The sequence below is a fragment of the Lissotriton helveticus genome, chromosome 5_1 (assembly GCF_964261635.1).
Source record: "Lissotriton helveticus chromosome 5_1, aLisHel1.1, whole genome shotgun sequence".
NCBI classification, from domain to species: domain Eukaryota; kingdom Metazoa; phylum Chordata; class Amphibia; order Caudata; family Salamandridae; genus Lissotriton; species Lissotriton helveticus.
The window spans coordinates 53,194,645-53,221,053 of NC_136065.1; the positions used below are offsets into that span (position 1 = coordinate 53,194,645).

A 26,409-nucleotide genomic window follows, 5' to 3' on the forward strand; every position below is an offset into this window, starting at 1 on the left:
CTTCTCCCACTGCGCCGCCAAGACCTGGAACACCCTCTCCCTCTACCTACGACAAACCAAAGACCTGCTGACCTTCAGGAGACAGGAGTAAGTTTTAACGGGGTTAAACGATAGCTGTAGAGCGATCGGCTGCCGCTCACAGATGCTGATACCGACTAATTCGCGGTAAAGGACGGATTAAGGCTCGGATTAATTACGAACCCTTGTTCATTGGAATAAGCAACATACTACTCGACACGTCGTAAAAAGGAGGTTCTCCTATACAATTGAAGACGACATACCACAGCGGCCATCAGTCAAGATTGGACCCCCCAGAACCTACTAATTCAAGTGCCCATACACCCACACCTGTCCTGGGGAAGACCCCAGAATGAGGACCAATTAAGCCTTTGGAAATAGGGGTCGAAACGTCGACATCACTACTTTAACAACATACACCATAGGATTGCGAGATAATTCATTAGTGACCTATGTGTAATGTTTTAGTATGGGAACTTTTCTGATCAACTCCAGACTGTAAAGGTTCTATTACATGTCACTGTAATGTGTCTCTTGCACAACGCCTGTACCCTGTCCCCCACTGACCTAACCACCTCCATCCTACTTTAAATGTAAATGTAAATGTGGGATACTTGTAAAGCGCACTGTTACTCTACCCGAGTGTCCTGGCGCTGTAGACCGCTGGGGAACCCGTCCTGGTTTTCCCTGTGAGATGCTCCCTTTCTGGGTATCTCCAGGGTGAAACCAGGCATCCCCGGCGTCTGTGGGGGGCCGTTGTAGAGATGAGGCAAGCTTAATGCCCAGAGTTACCGAGTGTGTTCCCTGGTTAGAGTAGGCACTGAGGCGAGAATTATCGAGTCCGTTGACCCTGGTCCAAGACCCTGCCGCATCGGGAATTGAACCCTGGTCCCGGGCCGTTCTCTGCTTACAGGTCTGCCGCCTCTAACCAGTGAGCCACACCTCTCCACAATTACCCCTCCTTCTCTTGCACGTATGAGCACTGTTAAATACTGCACAAGATACGACTGAAAAATTAGTTTTGCTATGTTGAACTTGTATTTTGATACAGAAGTATGTTCAGAGATGTTTTACTGAATGAATTAAATTCAGGCTCCAGCACAGGAATACTCATATATTTTTTGATTTAATTATTGGTCCACCTTCAAATTGTGCTTATAACTCAATCACTACACCGACCATTTCACTTTTTGTACCTACGACCTTCAGGAGACAACTCAAAACCTGGCTCTTCGACCAGTAGCAGCAGCACCCCCCCCCCCCCCCTGCCCCCAGCGCCTTGAAACCCTCACGGGTAAGTAGTGCGCTTTACAAATTAAATTATTGATTTATTGATTGATTGATCCAAGCACAAATAAAATAAGTATTTTTAGATGAAAAGGCGGCAACCGTAAACTGAATGCACACCGTCTCCTAGCGAAAGCTCAGTACAATCAGGTTACATTTCTGGTGCCTTTCAGCAGTTTTAAAATCTTCTTAGAGTTTCTGGTTGCTCAAATGGGTGTCCTTACTGATATATATTATAATAAAACTCAGCACACAGAACGAGGACAAGGCAAGAGGCCCTGTACCAGTCAAGGTACCATATTTAGGCTATATTTCTTGTTGTGGGATTGGTGCAAAGGGCCTGGGATATGACCTTCATATGCCCCAAGAAAGTGACATACAAATCACTTTAACAAATTAGACAGAATTTGGCCCAGCACTCAAATAAGTGAAAATACAAGTAATGGATGTAGATAAACCTTATACACAAAGCAAAATCAAAATGTCAGTCAAAATCTTCCCATTCAAAGAAAGGCACTTGTAAATTTTGATTGTAGGTACAAAATTTCTTTTATTCTTTATTGGAATGCAAAATCCCTAAAATTCATGATCGCCGACGTGTTTCGTCCTCATGCAGACTTCTTCAGGGCTTCTTGTAGTTTAGAATTTCTTGATATGGCGATTTTGACTGACTGACTGCTTTCACTTTGTGTATAAGGTTTATCTACATCTATTACTTCTATTTTCTCTTATTTGAGTGCTGGGCCAATTTCTGTTTCCTTACTTATATATAAATGTTTCCCTGGTCTGCATTGCTTGATTTTGCTCGTGACAAAGTGTCACTCATAAGTACACTGAATTCAATGAAAATGTCACACATAAACAATCTGAAACTTTTGCAGCTATGACTTGTCAGTGAGGTGCTTCACTCCCCACTCAGCTTTGCCTAAGTAGCCCCTGACCCTTGCTGTTCAGAGTTCGAGGCCCTCCTCCACCTACAAGCAGCTGTCTGCGCCTTATCCCTGGTGGTCCAGTGGGAAGCTTCTCTGCTCTGCCACTGCTCTGCCCTATGTCGCCCCTGTTTCACTTTTCACTTTTTTTCACTGTTTCTGCTCTTTTTCTGCTTCTACACTCTGGCCTCTTTTTGCGCCTTTTTTCCCTGTGCCCCTGCCGCTGCTCGCCCCAAGGCCCTGCCTTCTCCAACACAGATTCCTGCTTTCCCGTCTCCCAGCTGTCCAGCCCTCTCCCTCACACTACTTATGGTGGCCATTGCGCAGACGCACCGCTGGTGTGCCGAAGGCCTGCCCTTCTGCACCCGTCTGCGTCTGGACAGTGCTCAGCGCCACGGACCCTGGTTCTCAGACCATCCATCCCCCAGCTGTCCAACCCTCCCCCTCACACTGCTTATGGTGGCCATTGCGCAGCCGTGCCACTTGCGCACCAAAGGCATGCCCGTCTGCAACCGCCCGGGTCTGGACCGTGCCCAGCACCACAGACCCTGATTCTCAGACCATCCACAGCAACAACGCCAGCACCCTTCCCGCTTTCAACACCGGACCGCACACTGCCTGCCATTGGGCATCGCCGATGGACACTCTAGGCACTTTTCCCTGCCAAAACTGCAGCCGCACCTTCACCTGCCACCACACTCCAGCCCCATCCACCGCACGACCGTCTGAAACCAGACCCGGCCGCCTGAACTGCATCCTGCTCAACACACACTTCCTTCACAAACAAGTTATGGAGAACTGGGACTTGCTCGACTCTGTCAACCCTGGCATCGCCTTCCTCATGGAATTATAGATGAACCGCACCTTCATCCTAGACATCACCACCACCCTCCCGGACGGCTACAAGGTATCCACGAGGATCGCGGCAACAAACCGGGGGGGGGGAGGCATTGCCATCATACACAAAAGCAGCCACGCGGAAGACCTCTCAGCCAAAATAGAGCACCTCCACTTCCAGGTCCAGACCAACCTGAACACCACCCTCCCCCGAACACCACCCACCCTTTAGCGATTACATCATCAACTTCATCACTTCCCACGCTCTCACCTCCACAAACTACATCCTTCTCGGCACTCTCAACTGTCACCTGGAGAACTTCGGTGACTAAAACACCTCGTCCCTGGTGTAGAACCTCGCCACTGGTGGACTCAAACAACTGGTCACCTCCCCATCCCACTCAGCAGACACACGCTCGACCCCATCTTCTCCACCAGCGACAACATCACCTTCAGCCACACCACCGAACTCCAGTGGACTGACCACCAGTGCGTTCACTTCGCCTTCACCAAACCCACTGTGCACCACCACACCCATCGCTACCCTCATAGAAGCTGGAACACAGTCACTCAAGAACAGCTCACCTAGCCCTCAGCGAAACCCCTCCACCGACATCCACAGACGCCAACACCGCAGCATGCAACCTCCACCAATGGATCTCTGACTGCGCCAACACTTTGGTTCTACTGAACGAAAGCCCCCAGCAAGCGACACTCCAAGAAAACCAACTGGTGCTTCCCCACTTTTCATGAGTCCGGACACACCGGTACAGGGCTCGAGAAGAGATGGAGGAGCAGCAAGACCCCGGAAGATCACTCAGCTTTCAAGACCGCTGTCACCACACACTACTACCTCATCAGAACAAAGAAAGTGGCCCTACAAGAAAGGATTAACGCCAACGCATTTAACAGCAAGAAACTTTTCCCTGCGGTCAATAGAATTTGCCAGATCAAGCATAGAGACAGCAAATACCCCTCACCCCACGACCACTGCAACAATCTCTGCACCTACTTCCACCGCAAGATCAGGGAGATATACGACAGCTCCGACAGCCTCGATCCCCAAGACCCTCCCACCCCCCGCAACCACTGCACCCTATGACGCCAGACCCCAACAGACCCTACTCAGCTGGACCCCCCTTACAAAGGACGACAAACTCAAGGTCATGAAGATCATCCACACCGGAGCACCATCGGACCCCTACCCGAATCACATCTTCAACAAAGCTGGCACCACAACCATCGTCCCCAAACTCTGCCGCTCCATCAACTGCTCCATCAGCTCTGCCACCTTCCCGGAAGACTGGAAACACGCAGAGATCAACCCCTTGTTGAAGAAACCCTTTGATTACCCGATCGACCTCAAGAATTTTAGACCCATCTTGCTTCTCCCCTTCTCGGCCAAGGTCATTAAGAAGAACACCCAACTCTCTGAGTCCATGGAAGCAAACCGCATCCTGGACCTCTCCCAATCCGGCTTCCGAAAGCAACCACAGCACCGAGACCGCCCTCCTCGCCGCCACAGATGACATCCGCGCCCTCCTCGACCGAGGCGAAACAGCAGCCCAAATCCTCCTAGATTGCTCGGCTGCCTTCGATATTGTCTCTCATTGCACACTATGCACAAGACTCCACGACACCTTGTCATCCACAACAAAGCCCTGTAATGGATCTCATCCTTCCTCACCGGCCGAACACAGAGCGTCAGACTACCTCCGTTCCTCTCAGAAGCCCCAGAGATCAGCTGCGGAGTGCCTCAGGGCTTCTACCTAAGCCCCACACTTTTCAACATCTACATGGCTCTGCTCACAGCCATCTCAGGAACCATGGACTCAGCATCCTCTCCTACTCCAAAGACACCCAGCTGATTCTCTCTGTCTCCAACTAACCAACAGTCACCAAGAACAACTTTCATGAGGGGATGGAGACTGTCGCCGCCTGGATGAAGAACAGCTGCCTCAAGCTCAATTCAGAGACGACTGAAGTCCTCATCATGGGCTCTAACCCCTCCGCCTGGGACGACTCCTGATGGCCCACAGCACTTGGAACCGCCCCACCCACAGACCACGCACGGAACATCAGCATCATCCTGGACTCTTTGCTCACCATGAGCCGCCAGATCAGTTCCGCCTCATCATCCTGCTTCCACACGCTACGCCTGGTCCAAAAGATCTTCAATTGGATCCCCACCGAGTCCAGAAAGACGGTCACCCCTGCACTTATCAGCAGCAGAATCGACTACAGAAATGCACTCTATGCCTGCATCACCCAGAAACTCCTCAAGAAACTGCAGAACATCCAGAACGCCGCTGACAGACTCATCCTCAACATCCCCTGCCGCAACTACATCACCAGCCACCTTAGAGACCTACACCGGCTCCTAGTCAACAAAAGATTCACATTCAAGCTCCTCACACACACGTTCAAAGCCCTACATGACGCAGGACTGGCGTACCTCAACCACAGCCATGCATTCCTTGTACCTACCAGAGACCTCCACTCTGCACAACTGGCCCTGGCTACCGTCTCAAGTATCTGCAAAACCACAGCCGGATGAAGATCCTTTTCCTACCTCGCAGCGAAGACCTCGGACACCCTGCCTCTCCACCTCAATCACCATCACTGCCTTAATTTAGGAAGGACCTCAAGACCTGGCTCTTCGACTAAACCACAGCACCTTGACGGACCTGCAGTCCCAACCCCCCTCCTCCCAGCGCCTTGAGACCCTTATGGGTGAGTAGTCGTGCTTTACAAGCCTTTGATTGATTGATTGAGCCCAATGCATGGTACTCTGGAGGGCTGCCTTGCCCTTAAGTATCATACCAGTGACGGCAGAGGAGGTGCCTCCAGCATACCATAACATGTTCAAGCTTTTGGTGAGGAAGATTAATTGATTTGCCCTGAATCACAGGATTTTTTTAGGTCTCGCTGAACCAATGCGCATGCGTTGTTCTGCGAGAGTATAGTAGGCAAAACAGCTCTTGAAACCAGTGAGGATTGTCCCCAATGTATGTGAGTTACTCAAGCGCGACGCTTCCCAAGCGCGCGCTTGAGTAACTTACCCCATATGGTGTTCCCTCTCACTCGCTCGCACATCAAAGGCTGCTGCTCCCCGCCAATGCGCTCCCGCCCCGCCCCCCCCCACAGCAATGCCAAGAGCTTTTTTTTTTATTGCCGTGCGGTGCCAATGCTGGTTTTATTTACTGCCGTGCAGCCGTGTGCCTTTCACGCCAATGCTTGTTTTAATTCCAGTTTCCTCTACTGTTCTTTGCCTGTCACCCTTCGCCATTCTCGGTGTTTCTTAACTTCTTTCTAAACCCCTCTCGTTCTGTCACCGCTTTCCTCCTTCTCTCGGGTTCAGCATGCCCACCTGTGTCCTTTATTTGTAGATCATCCTATTTGCCCATGTGTTAGCATCTCACCCCTCCTTCTCAGCTTGATACCGCTATTCACGCCCCACTCTATTTTTTACCCCACATCTTCGTCCCTCTCAGAGGTTGTAAACTCTAACCCTTTCTCAGCCTGGCATGGTCTAATTTCCGTTTCTCAGGGCCATCCGCACTCCCAGCATGTAATCTCTTCCCCGCTCTTCGTCCATCGCACCTTGCACCCTCATTCTCGTCATATAAATAATCTCACCCTGCTTTCAGGGATTCACCCATTAAATTCAGATAGTACCCTTTCCTCCCTGCCTGTATTCTTTATTCCTGCTTCAAGTGAACCCCCACCCTCCATCAGCCTGTCACACAGTATATCCTTCTCTTTCTGACCGAGTCCACCTTTAACCCCATCTGCCTGTTGCTTTAACATGTCACCCCTTTCTCCCATTCTCCTTCGTCTTTCACCCCCCCCTCCACATTTTCAGTCAGTCCTCTGCTTGGCTTCCAGGACAATAGCATTTCAACCCCCCCCCCCCTCCCTTCCCACATTAGTTCCTTCGTGGCTATAGCGCCAGGGCGGCACCCCATGGCCTAGCACTCACAGGGAGCAGCGTGACGTGTCACAGAGCTGCTTTACTCGATCATTTGTGTTCGTGGTGCAGGAGGACAGGTGTGTACACACAACAAAGTGTCCTGTTACCTGGTACTTGTTTTTCTTGTCTCTTCTGCAATTTGCTTCTTAGAGCTCGCTGGTCTGTTTTGCCTGCTACGATGCATGGGGGCGAAGGTTCTGCAACTTCGAAGGGTTTGTACATCAACTAACAGAAGCAAAGATTTTGCTCTATGAGCGTGTCCGAGGAAGGTTTGCAGCCTAGTTAGGATGTTTTCAGAAGCACCCTAGGCATACATGCCAATAGACAGATTCGGGCGGGGACTCCCGATGACTTCTTGGGCTCAGTCAATTAAGGCATACACAAGTCGTGCCTATCTCCTCACTCGCAGTCAGAGCTCCCCTGTAGCAATGCATTCGGATGATCATTTGCAACTTATCTCGCTGTAGAGGGCGTCGCCGCACGCCGGAACCGAGGGAGGTCGCTTATCTTATTTACTCTGATTATTTCTTAACTACGGTGTGTCACCATAGCCAGCCCCGGAACAGGAGCCACGAGGCTTAATCCATTGTCTACCAGCCCCCTCCTGTGGATTTTACGATGCATAAATTCGTTCTGTTTTACATTTTTCGGGAATGTTAAGCTCCGTGTAATCAGTGCCCCTCTTATCAGGGGTGGCCAGTGGCTGACCTCGGAGGGGAGTGCAGGGGGCTGCCCTCCGCACAGTTGCGCGCCTGCCTCTGGAGTGACCTCTGCTCGGCCCCACCCCCTCAGAGCCGCCATTCCAAGGCTAGCCCGGCTGGCTGTCCACTTCCTCTGCGAGTGTAGGATTTCGGTGATTATCTCCTCCGAGGTCCCCTATAGGACTTGACTGACGTCATGAAGTCCTAAACATAGCTGCCTCGCGAGGACTTGAGTGGCCGCCTGCTCTTGGGCAGATGTGGTGTTATTATAGCTACTGTCCAGAAGTGGTGGTCCACCCCTCCTCACGACCTGGCAGTGTTGTTTTTATTTTATTTATTTATTTATTTAATGCGATTTTATATAGCGCGAACTTTACCCGAAGGTGTCAGAGCGCTTTACATAAGAACCAGTTGCAAAACATAAGGACTAAGGATTACATGCGTTACATAAAAGATACAAACAGAAAAAATCGCAAATGCACAAGATGTAAAGTCACACAAGGAATAGATACAAACAGAAAGAAAAATTGCAAATGTACAAATAGTAAAGTCACTCAAGGAAGAGATACTTGTCTTGTACCGTTGCAAAGTCGTGGTTGCAAATTCAGTATTCGAAAGATTATGAGGGCCCTGATCTTTAAAAAAATGTTATGCCAGAAACCTTCGCGGGAGTGTACTCAACAAGTTCCCAAAGTTTCATGGCGATCAGATGAATGGTGTAGTAATGCATAAAGGACAAACAGACAGACAGACATACATTCGGTTTTATATATATATAGATTGCCAAAGCAATTTATTGCCTTTCTGAACTTGCACAGCAGCCTGTTCTTCCCCCATCACTCAAACACCCCCTTCCCTCTGTTTACTACTAAGAGATCTCGCTGTCCTGCCTGACCCTCATCTATTTATTTATTTATTTATGCGTTTTTATATAGCGCGGACTTTACCCGAAGGCGTCAGAGCGCTTCACAATAGGAACAGAAAATTACAAATGAACCAAAATTACAAAAGCAGACATTAAGTTACATGAGGTAAAAGTGACAATTGTGAGCAAACAAAATACATGAGGTAGCAAACGATGCAATTCAGGAGGAAAAAGTGACAAGTGTGCAGGTTACAAGAGAAACAAAGTACAATTAGAGGTATAATACTGCAATATATGCTAGACACTCAGGCACAAGAACAAACGTTGCGTAGGCAATGGTGGCACTTGTGCAAGTATCAAAAGCAAACAAAATGTGAGAGGTAGCAAACAGTGTGTTACAAGAGAAAAGTGACGTGTGCAAGTTACAAAAGGGTACCATACACAGGTACAAGGATAATACTGCAATAAATGGTAAACACTCAAACTACCAGAACACACTGGGAAGGCACTTCCATAGTCATGGAGAATAGTTTTCAGTGATGGGAGGTCTTCTTTCAGATAATAGAGAGGGCATGAATTACTTTAGGAGGTGTCTTTGGAGGAGGAGAACTTTGAGGTCAGTTTTGAAGGTCGGGGAGGAGGTGGTGGTCCGGAGCTGAGGCGGAAGTGAGTTCCATATTCTCACCACGTTACCTGAAAAGGATTGGTTCATCGATCTTTCCTTCTTGAAAGTGGGAGGTTCAAGCAGTAGATTTTCCGCATTACGTGAAGGTCTAGAGCCTCCAGAGAGTTTCAGCTTGTTCGCCAGGTAGGGAGGAGAGGAGGAGTGCAAGGCTTTGTGGGTGATACAGGCAGTCTTGTAGATAGCTCTAGCCTCGATGGGAAGCCAGCGGAGGGTAGATAACATCGGTGTGATGTGGTCGCTTCTTTTGGCCCTATAAATGAAACTAGCAGCTGAATGGAGAACAGATCTAAGGGGGGACAAGTGGGATTTGGGGAGGCCAGTAAGAAGAGAGTTGCAGTAGTCCAGTCTGGAGAGGACCAGCGATTGCACCAGTGTTTTAAGGTCATGCTCCGGGAAAAAGCGACGAATTCCCCAAAGAAGGCGCAATTGGTATCGAGCAGACTTTGCAATGGAATTGATGTGGGAGATTAGATTGAGTTTTTTGTCGAGTATGACACCAAGGGACTTTGCGCTGTCGACAATGATGGGTTTATTGTTAAGTAGATTCATCTGATCCATCCATGATTGAACCGGGGGAGGAGAGAGTGAGGAGGAGAGGAGGAGGAATTCAGTTTTAGAGGGATTCAGAATCAGTTGATGAGTTGACATCCAGTTTAGAATGGAATCGAGAGTGGAGCTTAGAATGGAGAGATCGTGAGTGGAGGCAACCTTGAGGTAGATTTGAGTATCGTCAGCATAGAGATGATAGTGGATCCCGGATCTACTTAGGAGATTTCCCAGTGGTTCTAAATAGAGATTGAACAAAGTGGGTGCAAGTATAGAGCCTTGAGGAACACCTTGACCTACCGCCACAGGAGATGAAAGACTGTTCTCTATTTTGATCATTTGGGATCTATCTGAGAGGAAGGAGGCAAACCATCTAAGCACAGTGCCCTCCAAGCCCATTCTCTGTTGAAGAGTGTTGAGAAGGGTGTTGTGAGTGACAGTGTCAAAGGCTGCAGAAAGGTCAAGGAGAATTAGAAGACAGGACCCCCCCCCGAATCGAGTATCCTCAGTGCGTCATCTACCACTTGCAGTAGGGCTGTTTCAGTGCTGCAGTTTTGGATGAAGCCGGACAGACAATTGTCAAGAAGATCATTGTCCTTGATATGACGAGAGAGTTGTTTCGCTACACATCTTTCTGTGATCTTCGCCAGAAAGGGTAGATTAGTGATGGGGCGGAAGTTGTTGAGGTCTTTCGCATCAGCAGTGGGTTTTTTAAGCAGAGGGGTGACCTGCCCAGTTTTGAAGGAGACAGGAAGGGAGCCTTGACAAAGGGAGAGGTTGACCAGAGTGGTCCAATAGGAAAGGGAAAGGTGTAGAAGTCATTGGCAATGGCACTGGGGATGGGGTCCAGAGAATGATTGGAGGGCTTTGTTTCGCGGATGCACTTGAGGAGGTCATCTTCAGAGATGGGGTCAAAGTTCTGCCAAATGGCTGAGGATTTGCGCTCCTCTGGAGGGGTAGGATGAGCGACCTGATCCACAAGTGATTTCACTTTTTCGTCGAAGAATATAGCGAAATCTGCTGCTTGCTTTGTAGAATCCTCCAACTTGGAGGTTGGGGGGGAGCAGTTAGGAATCTTGATGAGATCGAATAGTTTTTTGGGTCTATTTTTGGCTGAGTCAAGAAGGGTTTTGAAGTGCGATGCTTTCCCTAGGAAGATGTGCTTGTGGTACTTGGATCTTGCTAAGCGAAGCGTGGCCAAATTATCTGTGGAGGGCACTTGCCTCCATTGTTTCTCCAGGAGTCTTAGCTGCTTCCTTTCTTCATGGAGGGATTTGTTGAACCAAGGAACTGAGGGAGTGGGCCTTATCTTTTTGCTTTTGAGTGGAGCGACGTTATTGATTTCGGCTGCAAGGACTGTGAGGCATTGGGAGGTGAGTTCGTCAACATCTAGGTTCGGGCCTAGCCTTGGAAGTGATAACAAAGCTGATTCACAGAGGGGTCCAACATCAATATTTTTCGCATCACGGAACCAGGAGGTAGCCCTCTTAGGTTGACCAAGGGTTATAGAGTGTGATAGGTGAAGAGAGAATGGGACCTGTCCTCAGGACACCCCCGTGCCGCACGGCCCCCCAGATGCGTGTGTGCCCCTCGCTGCTGCTCACTGTCACGATCTGCCGCTTTGCCTGTTTTCCCTAGCTTGTTTTGCTGATACTGCATTACTGTTTTCCCCTGCTGTTTCATCGTAATTATTGTGCATTTGTTTCCTGTATTGCCTGTTTCCCCTGGTTTTAGCCCCGCTCCCCGCTACCCGCTTCCCGCCGCCGTGTTATCGCGGCCCCGTCCCCTTTTTCTCCGTGTCCTCCCTGCTCCCGCCTCCCAGCTGCTCCTCCCTCCCAATTGTCTTTAAATGGAGACCGCGCGGCGCAGGTGAGTGTGACCTGTCCTCAGGACACCCCCGCGCCGCACGGCCCCGCCCATCGCTGCTGCTCACTGTCATGATCTGCCGCTTTGCCTGTTTTCCCTAGCTCGTTTTGCTGATACTGCATCACTGTTTTCCCCTGCTGTTTCATCGTAATTATTGTGCATTTGTTTCCTGTATTGCCTGTTTCCCCTGGTATTAGCCCCGCTCCCCGCCGCCGTGTTATCGCGGCCCCGCCCCCTTTTTCTCCATGTCCTTCCCGCTCTCGTCTCCCAGCTGCTCCTCCCTCCCACTTCGCCTTAAATGGAGACCGCGCAGCGGGCGCGCCGATTGTGCGCCGAAGGCGTGCCGAAGGCAAGCCCGTCTGCGCCCGTTCGCGCCTGGACCACGCCCAGCGCCAGGACCCCTGGCCCCCGAAGATGCCAGCCCACACGACGAACTTACGACTCCACCACCCTCAACGCACTCAACGCCGGCCGAAACCCCGCCTGTTACCGAGCCTCCCCGTAACGCACCCACGGACCCTTCGCCTGCCATGCCTGTAAGTTCTCCTGCCTCTGGACCTGCACCGCTCCCACCAAACCCAGCCCCAGCAACAACCACCTGAAGTGCATCCTGCTCAACACCCGCTCCGTCCACAGGCACGCCGTCGAACTCTGGAACCTGCTCGACACCACATCTCCAGACGTCGCCTTCCTCACGGAAACCTGGATGAACGCCTCCTCAGCGCCCGACATTGCCATCGCCATCCTGGACGGATATAAGATCACCCGGAGGGACCGCGTCAACCAGACCGGAGGAGGCATCGCCATCGTACACAAGAACACCATCCGCATCTCGACCAACTCCGACAACACCTTCACCGCCACCGAACACCTCCACTTCCAGATACACACCGACCCCAAGACAACCCTCAGAGGCACTCTCATCTACAGACCCCCGGGACCTCGCACGCAATTCAGCGAAGACATCGCAGACTTCATCAGCCCGCACGCCCTCCCCTCCGCTGACTACATCCTCCTAGGGGACCTCAACTTCCACCTGGAGAACAACAAGGACAGCAACACCACCACCCTGCTGGACAACCTCGCCAACCTCGGACTCAAGCAACTGGTGAACACCCCGACCCACTACGCCGGCCACACGCTTGACCCCGTCTTCTCATCCAGCAAGCACATCTCCTTCAGCCACTCCACCGGACTTCACTGGACTGACCACAGCTGCGTCCACTTCAGCTTCAGAAGAACGACGACCCACCACCACCCGCAACAGGTTCCTCGCCGGAGCTGGAGCAAGATCACCGCCGAGCAGCTCACCGCCTCCCTCGACCAGAACCCTCCCACCAGCACAACAGACCCCAACGAAGCAGCCAGCAACCTCACACAGTGGCTGACCGCCTGCGCCGATGACCTCGCACCACTAAAGAACCCTCCCAGCAGACTCGGCTGCAAGAAAACCCCCTGGTTCACCAGCGAACTCAAGCACTCCAAGAAGAACTGCCGCACCCTCGAGAAAGCCTGGCGCCACGACCAGACCACAGACAACAGGACCGCCCTCAAGCACGCCACCCGCAAGCACCACCAGCTGATCCGCGCCACCAAGAAGAAAGCACTCAAAAAACGACTGGACAACAACGCCCACGACAGCAAGGAACTCTTCAGCATCGTCAAAGAGTTCTCCAACCCCAGCGCCGGAATCAACGACATCACCCCCTCGCAAGACCTCTGCGACTCACTCGCCTCCTTCTTCCACCACAAGATCGCCGACATACACAACAGCTTCGGCGCACAGACCAAGCACCCAACCACCGAACCAACGCCCGCCACCACCACCCTCTGCAACTGGACCCCGGTCAGCACCGAAGACACCACCCGCACAATGAACTCCATCCACTCCGGATCCCCCACCGACCCCTGCCCCCACCACGTCTTCAACAAGGCCGACGCCATCATCGCACCCCATCTCCGGGACATCATCAACGCCTCCTTCCTCACCGCCACCTTCCTAGAGAGCCAGAAGCACGCCAAGCTCAGCGCCCTCTTGAAGAAACCCACTGCAGACCCCACCGACCTCAAGAACTTCCGCCCCATCTCGCTCCTCCCTTTTCCTGCCAAAGTCATCGAGAAGACCGTCAACAGACAGCTCGCCGCCTTCCTAGAGACGAACGGATCCCTCGACCCCTCACAGTCCAGTTTCCGAGCCAACCACAGCACCGAGACCGCCCTGATCGCAGCCACCGATGACATCAGATCTCTGCTCGACAACGGGGAAACAGCGGCCCTCATCCTCCTGGACCTCTCCGCAGCGTTCGACACTGTCTGCCACCGCACCCTAGTGCAGCGCCTCAGCAACATCGGAATCCAAGAGAAGGCACTGGAGTGGATCATCTCGTTCCTCGCCGGAAGAACCCAGAGAGTCCGCCTCCCCCCGTTCAGATCCGAAGCCACCGAAGTCATCTGCGGCGTACCACAAGGATCATCACTCAGTCCAACCCTCTTCAACGTCTAGATGAGCCCCCTCGCAGACATCGCACGTCAACACAACCTCAACATCATCTCCTACGCCGAAGATACCCAGCTGATCCTCTCCCTCACCAACGACTCCGCCACCGCCAGAGCTAGTCTACACGAGGGGATGAAAGACGTCGCCGAGTGGATGAAGAACAGCCGCCTGAAACTGAACTCAGACAAGACGGAAGTCCTCATCCTGGGATCATCGCCCTCCGCCTGGGACGATTCCTGGTGGCCCCCTGCCCTGGGCACCAATCCCATACCAACAGACCATGCACGCAACCTCGGCTTCATCCTGGACTCCTCCCTCTCGATGACCAGACAAGTCAACGCCGTCTCCTCATCATGCTTCAACACCCTGCGAATGTCCACAAGATCTTCCGATGGATCCCCACCGAAACCAGGAAGACCGTCACCCAGGCACTCGTCACCAGCCGACTGGACTACGGGAACACCCTCTATGCGGGAACCAGAGCCAAACTTCAAAAAAGACTCCAACGCATCCAGAACGCCTCCGTACGACTCATCCTGGACATCCCACGACACAGCCACATCTCTGGCCACCTGAAAGACCTGCGCTGGCTCCCCATCAGCAAGAGAATCACGTTCAGGCTCCTCACCCACGCACACAAGGCTCTCCACGACCTGGCCCAAAGTACCTCAACGACCGCCTGACCTTCTACACGCCCACCCGCCAGCTACGATCAACCAGCCACGCCCTCGCCTCCGTACCACGCATCCGCCGAGCTACCGCGGGAGGAAGATCCTTCTCCTACCTTGCCGCCAAGACTTGGAACTCCCTCCCCATCCACCTTCGGCTGGCCCAGGACCACTTCTCCTTCAGGAAGCAGCTCAAGACCTGGCTGTTCGAGCAGTGACGTAACCCTCTCCCCCAGCGCCTTGAGACCCTCCCGGGTGAGTAGCGCGCTATACAAATGCTGTGATTGATTGATGAGGAGGTGGTCGGACCAGTCTACTTGAATGGGGGTAGTGATAGAGAGCATGCCTGCTTTACAAATAACAATGTCCAGGATTGAGCCCTTAGAGTGTGTTGATTCTGTGCAGTGTTGGATAAGATCGTTTGCAGAGAAGAAGGTGGCCAGCGAGTTCGCCGAAGAGTCATGCGGTACGCCCCAGTGGAAATTGAAGTCACCCACGAAGGTCTGATTGTCACTTCGCGAATACTGGTCGCTGATGAAGTCAGTGAGTTCCTCCATAAATGAAGGGCCACCACCAGGCGGGCGGTAAATGACATGGAATCTAAGGGGTGAGCGGTGGTGCAATTGAAGCTCAAGAGAAAGGCATTCAAAGGTGTGAAAGGAGCTGATAGGAGAAGCCTTAAGTTGAAGGGAGTTTCTAAAGATGACTGCAACACCTCCCCCAATGTTGTCAGTTCTGTCATTCCTAAATATAGAATAGCCTGTGGGTAATAGGAGATCAAACATAGAGTGAGAGGTATCTTTGAACCAGGTCTCTGTGAGGAAGAGCATGTCAATATTGTGAACGGTGATGATATCGGAGATTTCAAGTTTGTGTTTTACTGCAGATCTGCGGTACCCACCCCTCCTCCACTCTTAACTATTTTGTTTGCTGCTGTGCCCTGAGCGCTGCTCGCTTGTCACAGCAGACAATCTCTAAGATATGTAACCTTTTAAAACAAGCATTGGCATAGCCAATAGGTCTCACCTTTGGGACCTTATAAGTGTTTAGCCATGCAACAGTTGATGTTGTTGAACCATGGATATTGTGCTGCATAACTACATACTTATAAGGTCCCAAAGGCGAGATCTATTGGCTATGCCAATGCTTGTTTTACATTAATTAGACAAGTGTGTGGTTTTGGGTTTAGATTTTCAAATCAAGTTAAGTTGGCTTGGATATCAGTTTCTATGATATACTGAGATTGCTGTACCTCCCTTTATACACCAGCGCCCCCGTGTGGCCTGGGGCCTTTCAAAAACAATCTCAGCTTTGATGCCTCCTTCCCAGGACAGTGAGAAACTGAAAGTACACCGTTTTATCGCACAACAGGACACGGCTCTTCTGCATGACAATCTGAGGCACTGCACTAAACACAGGAAAATTACCGGAAATGCGTTATTCAAACGCGAGATGCGTGGCACCTGGCAGCGCTGAAACATCGGGAGTCTCCACGCTGAAGCTGGTCTGGAGGCATAGACATAGAAGACGCCCACGGCGGGGGTCATAGACATAGAAGACGCCCCCGTCGGGGGTCATAGAAGAGGCGCGCGTCGGGGTCATAGACATAAAGGACGGCATCGCCGCGAGCCGCAGCACGGCGGCCATTGTCGGCACCTCAGGGCCGCGCGCCTTCAATGCGGCCTTCACGCGACCTGCTTATTTTTAACGTGTTACTGAAGTTGTAGTTACTGTAATATCTTTCCTAATGTATCCGTGCCCACATTTCCCTGTTTAAAACCTTTATGTGTTAACATTTTACACGCGCTGCCTTGGAAGCGACACCCCTCCATTTATCGTCGTGAATATGTGCAGTAATGCGCGGGCGTCAGTTCCCCCCCGCAGCGCCGCTCGGCCCCCCCTCAGGGCCTGCCACGAGCGGCTCCGCTCCAAGATGGCGGCAGGATCCGGGCGGGCCGCATCCGGTGACGTACTTCCGGTGGGCGGATAGAAGGCTGGAGCTTCAACCCAAGGTTCCCTAAAGATGGCGGCGTCCCTGAACCGGAGCCTGGCGTGGAGGGCGGTGCTGGGGGTCAGGGGGGCCTTGGCACGGGTGAGAGCAGGGAGGGGGGGCACAGGGAGGGCAGGGGGAGAGGGGGGCACAGGGAAGGGAGAGAGGGGGCGCAGGCAGGGCAGTGCTGGGGGTCAGGGGGGCCCTGGCACGGTGAGAGCAGGGAGGGGGGCACAGGGAGGGCAGTGCTTGGGTCAGGGGGCAATTGTGAGCAAATAAAACACATGAGGTAGTAAAAATTGTGAGCAACCAAAAATACATGAGGTAGTAAAGAGTGCACAAGAGGAAAAAGTGACAAGTGTGCAGGATATAAGAGAAAACAAGGTATAGTTAGAGATATAATACTGCAATATGAGCTAGACACTCAGGCACAAGAACAGGCGTTAAATAGGCAAAGGAGGCCCTTGTGCAAGTATCTAAGGCAGGTAGCAAACCGTGTGTTACAAGGGCCAAGTGGTGTGTGCATGTTACAAAAGAGTACCAAACACAAGTATATGGAAAATACTGCATAAAAAGGCAGGCATTCCAACCACAAGAACACACAGGGAAAGCACTACCATGGTCATGGAGAGTAGAGTTTTCAGTAGTGGGAAGTCTTCCTTCAAATAACAAAGAGGACGTGAATTACGTTTGGAGGTGTCTCTAGAGGAGGAGAACTTTGAGGTCCCTTTTGAAGGCCTGGGAGGAGGCGGTGGTCTGGAGCTGAGGCGGTAAGGAGTTCCAGATTCTCACTGCGTTGCCTGAGAAGGATTGGGCCATCGTTCTTTCCTTCTTGAAAGTGGGAGGTTCAAGCAGTAGGATCTCCGCATTGCGTGAAGGTCTAGAGCCTCCAGAGAGTTTCAGTTTATTCGCCAGGTAGCGAGGAGAGGAGGAGTGCAAGGGTTTGTGGGTGATACAAGCGGTCTTGTAGATAGCTCTAGCCTCGAAGGGAAGCCAGCGGAGGGTGGATAACATCGGTGTGATGTGATCGCTTCTTTTGGCCCCATAGATGAACCGAGCTGCTGAGTGGAAAACCGACTTAAGTGGAGACAGGTGAGATTTGGGGAGGCCAGTAAGAAGAGAATTGCAGTAGTCTTGTCTGGAGAGGACCAGCGATTGTACCAGGGTTATAAGGTCCTGCTCCGGGAAGAAGCGACGGATTCCCCAAAGAAGGCGCAGTTGGTATCGAGCAGATTTTGCAATGGAATTGATGTGGGGAGTTAGATTGAGGTTTTTGTCTAGTTTGACACCAAGGGATTTTGCGCTGTCAACAATGATGGGTTTATTGTTTAGTAGATTAATCTGATCCATCCATGATTGAACCGGGGGAGGAGGAGAAGAGGATGAATTCAGTTTTGGAGGGATTCAGAATCAGTTGATGCGTTGACATCCAGTTTTGAATGGAGTCGAGAGTCGAACTTAGGATGGAGAGGTCATGAGTGGAGGCAACCTTGAGGTAGAGTTGAGTGTCGTCTGCATAGAGATGATAGTGAATCCTGGATTTGCTTAGGAGATTTCCCAGTGGTTCTAAATAGAGATTGAACAAAGTGGGTGCAAGAATAGAGCCTTGGGGGACACCTTGACCTACCGCCACAGGAGAAGAAAGACTGTTCTCTATTTTGATCATTTGAGATCTGTCCGAGAGGAACAATGCAAACCATTTAAGCACAGTGCCCTCCATGCCCATTCTCTGTTGAAGAATATTGAGGAGGGTATTGTGATTGACAGTGTCAAAGGCTGCAGACAGGTCAAGGAGAATTAGAAGACAGGACCCCCCTGAATCGAGTATCCTCAGCGCGTCATCAACCACTTGCAGTAGGGCTGTTTCAGTGCTGCAGTTTTGGATGAATCAGGATTGACAGTTGTCAAGAAGATCATTGTCCTTGATATGACGATAGAGTTGTTTTGCTACACATCTTTCTGTGATCTTCACAAGAAAGGGAAGGTTAGTGATGGGGCGGAAGTTGTTGAGGTCATTCGCATCAGCAGTGGGTTTTTTAAGCAGAGGCGTGACCTGCCCAGTTTTGAAGGAGACAGGAAGGGACCCTTGCCAGAGGGAGAGGTTGATCAGAGTGGTCCAATAGGAAAGGGAGTGGGTATAGAAGTCAATGGCAATGGCACTGGGGATAGGGTCAAGAGAATGGTTGGGGGCTTTGTTTCGCGTATGCACTTAAGAAGGGCATCCTCAGATATGGGGTCAAAGCTCTGCCAAATGGCTAAGGATTTGGGCTCCTCTGGAGGGGTAGGATGAGCGACCTGATCCACAAGTGATTTCACTTTTTCATCGAAGAACATAGTGAAATCCGCTGCTCTCTTTGTAGAATCCTCCACCTTGGAGGTTGGGGGACGGCAGCTAGGAATCTTGATGAGATCGAAAAGTTTTTTGGGTCTATTTTTAGCAGAGTCAAGGAGGGTTTTGAAGTGCGCCGCTTTCTCAAGGAAGATGTGTTTGTGATACTTGGATCTTGCTGAGCGAAGCATGGCCACATTGTCAGTGGAGGGCACTTGCCTCCATTGTTTCTCCAGGAATTTTAGCTGCTTCCTTTCCTCATAAAGGGATTTGTTGAACCAAGGTGCTGAGGGAGTGGGCCTTGTCCTTTTGCTTTTGAGTGGAGCGACGTTATTAATTTCAGCTGCAAGAACTGTGAGGCATTGGGAGGTGAGATCGTCAACAGCTAGGTTCGGGTCTAGCCTTGGAAGTGATAACAAAGCTGATTCACAGAGGGGACCGACATCAATATTTTTGGCGTCACGGAACCAGGAGATGGCCCTCTTGGGTTGGCCAAGAGTTATAGAGTGTGAAAGTTGGAGAGAATGGGACGAGGAGGTGGTCAGACCAATCTACATGAATTGGGGTAGTGGTAGAAAGAATGCCTGCTTTAGAAATAACAAGGTCCAGGATTGCGCCCTTAGAGTGTGTTGATTCAGAACAGTGTTGAATAAGATTGTTTGCAGAGAGGAAGGAGGCCAGTGAGTTCGCAGAGGAGTCTTGCGGTACGCCCCAGTGGAGATTGAAGTCACCCACGAAGGTCTGATTGACACTTTGCGAGTATTGGTCGCTGATGAAGTCAGTGAGATCTTCCATAAACGAGGGGCCACTACAGGGCGGGCGGTAAATGACATGGAATCTGAGGGGTGAACGGTGTTGCAATTGAAGCTCAAGAGAAAGGCATTCAAAGGTGTCGGAGGAGCTGATAGGAGAAGCCTTAAGTTGGAGGGCGTTTCTAAAGATGACTGCAACACCTCCCCCTGTGTTGTTGTCAGTTCTGTCATTCCTCAATATAGAATAGCCTGTGGGTAATAGGAGATCAAAAATAGAGTGAGAGGTATCTTTGAACCAGGTCTCTGTGAGGAAGAGCCTGTCAATATTGTAAAGGGTGATGGTATCGGCGATTTCGAGTTTGTGTTTTTCTGCAGTTGTGAAGCATACAGCGCAGCTCTGTCAAGACTGTTTTGGTGACGGGGGCACTTGGGCTCTGAAGGGTGATCGGGATATTGTACTTATGCGGAGGCGCTCGGGAGGGTTTAGGTGGACGCTTTGTTCTGACAGAGGTGATGGTCGGAATAGTATAGATAGTGGGGTTGCTAGGGTATGCCGGATGAAAAGGGGTGGCGTTCAAGGTATTGTGTGAGTTAACTAAGTTTGCAGACGATGGGTTGAGCTTGGCTGTATTGGGGTGAGGGGGCGAGGTGCATCTCATGGGAAGTTGGGAAGGAGTAGTGGTGCATGGAAGGGTGGAGATCTTAGAGCATAAAAGTGAAATGGCAGCTGTAAGCTGGGTGATGGAGGTGATAAGAGAGCCTAGCGTATTTTCCAGTGAGAATGAGGCAGAGCACGGGTGGTTGGGTGGCTCGATTGAAACAAGAGGGGGTGGAACTGGTGGTGGAAGGCAGGGAGAGGTGGGGGGACCAGAGGTATGTTGGGGTGTGGTGTTCACAGGTGGGGAAAGGTGGAGGTTGAGAGCGGGAGATTGTGAGTTGGAGGTTAAGGGGGAGTTGTCCTTGTTGGTGTTGCAAGAGGGAGAGGAGTTAAGGACAAATTTAGTGGGAGAAGAGTGCGGAACACGGCGGTAGGGGAGAAGGAGAGGGAGGCCTGTGTGGAGTCATGGGAATGTGGGAGGTTTGGGAGGAAGAGAGGTGCGGTGGTTGTGGAGGTCCTGTCAGGAGAGGCGGCTGTGAGGGAACAGTCATCTGGCAGAGTGAGGGGGGTTGAGAGAAAGGGAAGTTGAGGAAGGGAAGTGGTCCTTTTGGGCGTGAGGGAGGGAAATGGAAGGGGTTACTAGGAGGGGAAAGGGAGTAGTGCAGCAGTACTGGAGGAGTAGGAGGGAGGAGAGAGATGCAGTGGGATTGTGGAGAAAGCGGGTTGAATAACGAAGGGATGGAAGGAGGGATATGGGGAGCATATGGAAAGTTCATTGGGGGAGAGGGTTGGAGGAGAGGTGGACTAAGAAGGGGGTGATGGGGAGGAATATGGGGGAGGAGAGGAGATTGGAGTATCGGGATGGTGAAGATGGGACGAGGAGCGTATTAGCTAGTGGTAAAGCTGTAGTAATGTAGATGGGGACATACTGTGAGGGGGGAGGGATAGGAGAGGAGGTCACAAGGGAGGGGGAGGGAAGAGGGCCCACCTGTGCTTCTCGAGAGTGCAGCCAATTGGAGTGAGGTGGGGTCGGCGGAGGAGAAAGGGAGTAATGGGTGGAGCTGGAAGGAGAGACAGAGGGAAACCCGGTTGCAGAGGAGGGGAGTAGGGAGGGGAAGAGGAGGTCAAAGAGCGAGAGGCAGGTGTCTTTGCCTTGAATCATGACAGTACCGTTGTTATAGAGTGAGATAGTGAGGTAACCTTTGAAGCGCGCAGAGGGGGACATTTTTAGTTGTTTTCCATAAGGGATAGAGGAGGAGGAGGAGGAGGTGACGTTAAGGGAATGGTAAAAACTGTTGGACCACGAGGGGGTGTCGTGGGTGAAGAAAATGAAATCGTTTTTAAGCCTCCCAAGACTACCATTGAAAAATTGGTCAACAAAAAGGGAGTCCGGGAAACGTTCAATGGTGGTATGCTTCAGTCGTTTTATTGTAGCTTTAGTCTGGTCGGGAGGATAAATGATTCTGTAGCAGTTGGCTCCAGACTTGACTCGCGAGGTGGCCATGTTGGGAAAATGAGGCGGAGGAGGGTGGGGGGAAATGAGAGGAGTGTTGCTGGGAGAAGTAAAAGGGCAAAAAGGGGGCGCATAATCCAGACGTTTAAGGTGCGATAACCGAGCTAAAATGCTGTCCGGAAAGTGAGGTGGGTATTTGTTGGGCCATTCAACCAGGAGTACAAGCTGCCACCTGTCACTCGATAAAATTTACCGGGGGAATGTTTGCACATAGTAGGACCAGGGAGTCATAACTCAATTTGAACTGTAACTGGGTCAGGGGGACCCTGGCATGGGTGAGAGCAGGGAGGGCGCTGCTGGGGGTCAGGGGGGCCCTGGCACGGGTGAGAGCAGAGAGGGCGCTGCTGGGGGTCATGGGGGCCCTGGCACGGGTGAGAGCAGGGGGAAGAAAAAAGCTCTTTATTCTTTACATAGGCGAAACCACTGCATTACCAATGCTTGTTTTCCTTTGTCGTGTTGATGAAGCTTTTATTAGTTTCATGTGTGTTGTTTATGTTAAAATTTTCAGCAATACACATATTATTGCTGGTAGTTTAGCTTTGTATTTGCAAATGTATTTTATTTTAAAGGTTTTCTTTAGCGCTGGCTAGACCCAGAGGTATCAGAGCGCTTTACAGGGATGTGAGGAGATACAATCAATCAGAGGTTTGTTAAAGCGCGACTACTCACCCGTAAGGGTCTTAAGGCGCTAGGGGTGGGTGGGGGGGGGGTGGGGTGCAGGTTCCATTCCATTCCATCAAGGAGGGGGTCTGTCGAAGAGCCAGGTTTTGAGGTTTCTTGCGAAGATGGGGAGCGATGTTGTCTGTCTGAGGTGGAGCGGAAGGGCGTTCCATGCTTTGGCAGCGAGGAAGGAGAAGGAAGACCCACCTGATCTGGTCTTTCTGGTGCGGGGGACCACGGCGTAGGAGAGCTGGGCTGATCGTAGGGTCCTTTGGGGTGCGTGGAATTTGAGTCGGCTGTTCAGGTATGCTGGTCCGGTGCCGTGGAGGGCCTTGTGTGCGTGGGTGAGCATCTTAAAGGTGATTCTCGCCTTGACGGGGAGCCAGTGGAGTGTGCGCAGGTGCTGGGAGATGTGGCAGTGTTTTGGCAGGTTGAGGACCAGTCTTGCGGCGGCGTTCTGGATGTTCTGTAGCTTGCGTATGAGGTTTTTGTTTATTCCGGCGTAGAGTGCGTTGCCGTAGTCTAGTCTGTTGGTGACCAGGGCGTGAGTGACTGTCTTTCAGTGTTCGAGGGGGATCCATTTGAAGGTCTTACGAAGGAGGCGGAGGGTGTGGAAGCAGGAAGATGAGACAGAGTTGATCTGGCGGTCCATTTTGAGCTCGGAGTCCAGGATGATTCCCAGGTTGCGTGCGTGGTCTGTGGGGGTTGGCGGGTTTCCGAGGGCGGTGGGCCACCAGGTGTCGGGGTTTGGGCCCATGATGAGTACTTCTGTTTTGTTGGTGTTTAGTTGTAGGCAGCTGTTTTTCATCCATTTGGCAACGGCTTCCATGCCTTCTCGAAAGTTGCGTCTGGCGGTGTTGGGCTCGTTGGATAGGGAGAGGATGAGCTGGGTGTCGTCTGCATATGACACGATGTTGAGTCCGTAGGTTCTGACGATGGGGGCAAGTGGAGCCATGTAGATGTTGAAGAGCGTCGGGCTGAGGGAGGAGCCCTGGGGGACTCCGCAGGTGGTAGGTGTGGTGTCCGAGAGGAAAGGGAGGAGTCTGACCTGCTGCGTCCTGCCGGAGAGGAAGGAGCAGATCCAGTCGAGGGTCTTGTCCTGGATTCCTGCGTCATAGAGTCTGCGTATTAGGGTGCGGTGGGAGGTGGCAGCTGAAGGGTCCATGGGTGTCGGCTGGTGATGCTAGCTTGCAGTTGTTGTTGCAGCCTGGGTTGAGTGCGTGGAGTGCTGCTGGGTCGTAGCGTTGGCGGGCGGTATACAAGAACACATAATAACAATAATAATATTAATAACCATTGCACAAAAAGTCCATATAGCTAAGAAAGCATACAACGAATAGTAAGCAAGGTATTTACAAGGGAGATCCAGATTAGTTAACTTGCGAAGCTCAAACTAAGTTTAGAGTAGGTGAGGGGGGTAAGAGAGAAGGGGTGAGAGGGAGTAAGAGAGAAGGGGTGAGAGGGAGACAGGGAGAATAGGGAAAACAAGCATTTGCAATGCAATAGGTCTCGCATTTGCCAGAGTTTGTGCTATTGGCATTGTAAATGGCAATGCATTTTATGTATGTGTTTTGAAAACCTGCAAGCGATGCGTAAACACGCACTTTGTACTTATAGCCATTGCTTACGCGAAGCAAGGCTGGTAGTAAAAGAGACGCAGTTACTACCGGGCTTGTTTCTAGTAAGCAATGACTATGCAACGCTTGCAGGTTTTTCAAAACACATACATAAAAGGCATTGTCATTTATAATGCCAAAAAAACTCTCGCAAATGTGAGACCTATTGCATTGCAAACCACACCCAGCCTATTGAGAAGGAGTGAAGGTTGGGTGAGGGTGAACAAGGAATAAATAGGTAAGGGTGAAATTTAATAAAACAGTCTAGACTAGCATCTGCTTGCATTCGTAAAGTGTAGTGAGAGGGCAAGCTCGAGATCCATGGGACTATGAAAATATTTTAGAATATACACAACCCCCTTCACTGTAGGTACCACAGTATTAAACCTTTGTAGCCGCAAACTCACATCCACTCTTCCACAATGTGATCTCAAGAGCGTCCAGTTGTGACACAGCAGGACGCCTAAGTAAGGGCAAGTTAATAGTTGTAGATAACTGTATTTAACCAAATATGTGAATGGAATGTATCCGACTTAGCTACAATCAGGGGTTTAAAACCGAAACACTTTTTGGCTGGCATGTTGTTAAATTATGTCAAAAGCAGTTTTTAATGGAAATGTGTCAAAATACATGCAAAGAGATAAAATTAAACACGTACTAAATCAACCAACTTTATAAAGTCTTCAAAAATGCTATTCTCTCTGTGATGTGGTAAAGCAGAGATCTCCATACAGTTAACAAATATAAACACAGATCAATCCATTGCAAACAAGAGTGCATGCTGCAGAACATATCAGCTAACGTGGTGCACTGGGCGAAAGCAGAAAAGTGTTCACGTGCCCTTGAGAGTCTGTGACATGGTGAAGTCCTGTAGCTGAGTTACACAGCATTTCCCATGGTTTGTGAAGGGGGCCACTGACCTTTTAGTCCAAATCCGATAACTCGCCCCACGCAAGAGCCCTTATGATTAGCAGTCTGGGAGTAGGGCGTGATTCACCCGCTCCCACCCACTTAATAACTTGGCAGTGGAAGCTCTGGACGGGGGGTTTCCTTTCTTCAGTGGTGGCAGGATGAAGGGGGCACACATGTGCTCAGAACAATCTGATCACCTCAGCCAGCACCCTAACAAATGAAGAAGGGCATGAGTGGCAGTGTGAGCCAACATAACCTTCAAAGGCCATTGAATATAAAATAACACAGCCAAGCTGAAGCATCCTCGTTCTGTTTTTTTACTGATGCGTCAAGGGATTTGTAGGCCAGCTTTCAAAATGGAAACAGCCGGGGTTCAAATTTAATCAAGAAAACCATGCACACAGCAGCTATAGCAATTAAATAGAAGTATGATCATTACCCAAAGATCAGATAAGAGTTTGCCGGGTCAGAGGACTTCATGCATCACAATCAGTGATGAAATGGAAAATCTACATGTAAATGTGGGCAACAGACTGACAACACGAAGAAAAAAGCAGCGACATTTAAAAACAAATGTTTTATTAAAAGCAGGACGGCGGCTGTAGCAGAAACTACTCGGGGCAGAACAAACAGGGGTGCATGCGACAGCGCACAGAAGCTCCATGGGGGTGGCAGGGGAACACTGAAGAAACAAACAGGGTGGGGGTACGTGGAAGCAACACGGGGATGCTGGAAGATGACAGAAGCAACATGGGGGAAGAGGGAAGCAACACAAAGGGTGCAAGTGGGGAAATCAACAACAGGCATAGAAGAGAAGTGCATGGGTGGAGAGAAACGTAACAGGGGGCGGGGAAAAGCACATGCGCTACAGAGAGCAAAACTATGCTGGGAGAGAGAAGCATAGGGACAAATAGTAACCGCTGCAAGCAGCGAACGGAAAGCAGGAGGAGGCTGCACTCACCTCTCCTGGGCATTACATGTTCAGCCCCCCTCTCACTGCCTTCTCCCTCCACGGGCACATCTGCTTGCTGGCATGGCCTAGCGGTAGATACCAATGGCCCGGACTACGCCTTCATCTTCCGTTTCTGTTTGCTTCACTTACTTGCACGTAGTAGCATTTTGGTGCAGCAGGATTGGTAGTGCTTCGGTGAAACGTTAGAGAGCTGC

At 50.9% G+C, this 26,409-nt stretch overlaps 2 protein-coding genes across 3 annotated transcripts in view; one reads left to right on the top strand and one right to left on the bottom strand.

Moving 5' to 3' along the window:
* PPP1R10 (protein phosphatase 1 regulatory subunit 10) overlaps positions 1 to 16,350 on the bottom strand; it is a 118,097-nt gene extending 101,747 nt beyond the window's left edge. Inside the window, exon 1 of the mRNA XM_078641701.1 lies at positions 16,300 to 16,350. The gene's annotated coding sequence lies outside the window, so the exon portion shown is untranslated. The remainder of the gene's footprint in view (positions 1 to 16,299) is intronic.
* Positions 16,351 to 16,824: 474 nt separating this feature from the next.
* MRPS18B (mitochondrial ribosomal protein S18B) overlaps positions 16,825 to 26,409 on the top strand; it is a 95,367-nt gene continuing 85,782 nt past the window's right edge. For both annotated transcript variants that reach the window (XM_078641703.1, XM_078641702.1), the window contains exon 1: positions 16,825 to 16,964. In XM_078641703.1, coding sequence (XP_078497829.1) covers positions 16,896 to 16,964 — 69 coding nt within the window. In that variant the 5' untranslated portion in view covers positions 16,825 to 16,895. The remainder of the gene's footprint in view (positions 16,965 to 26,409) is intronic.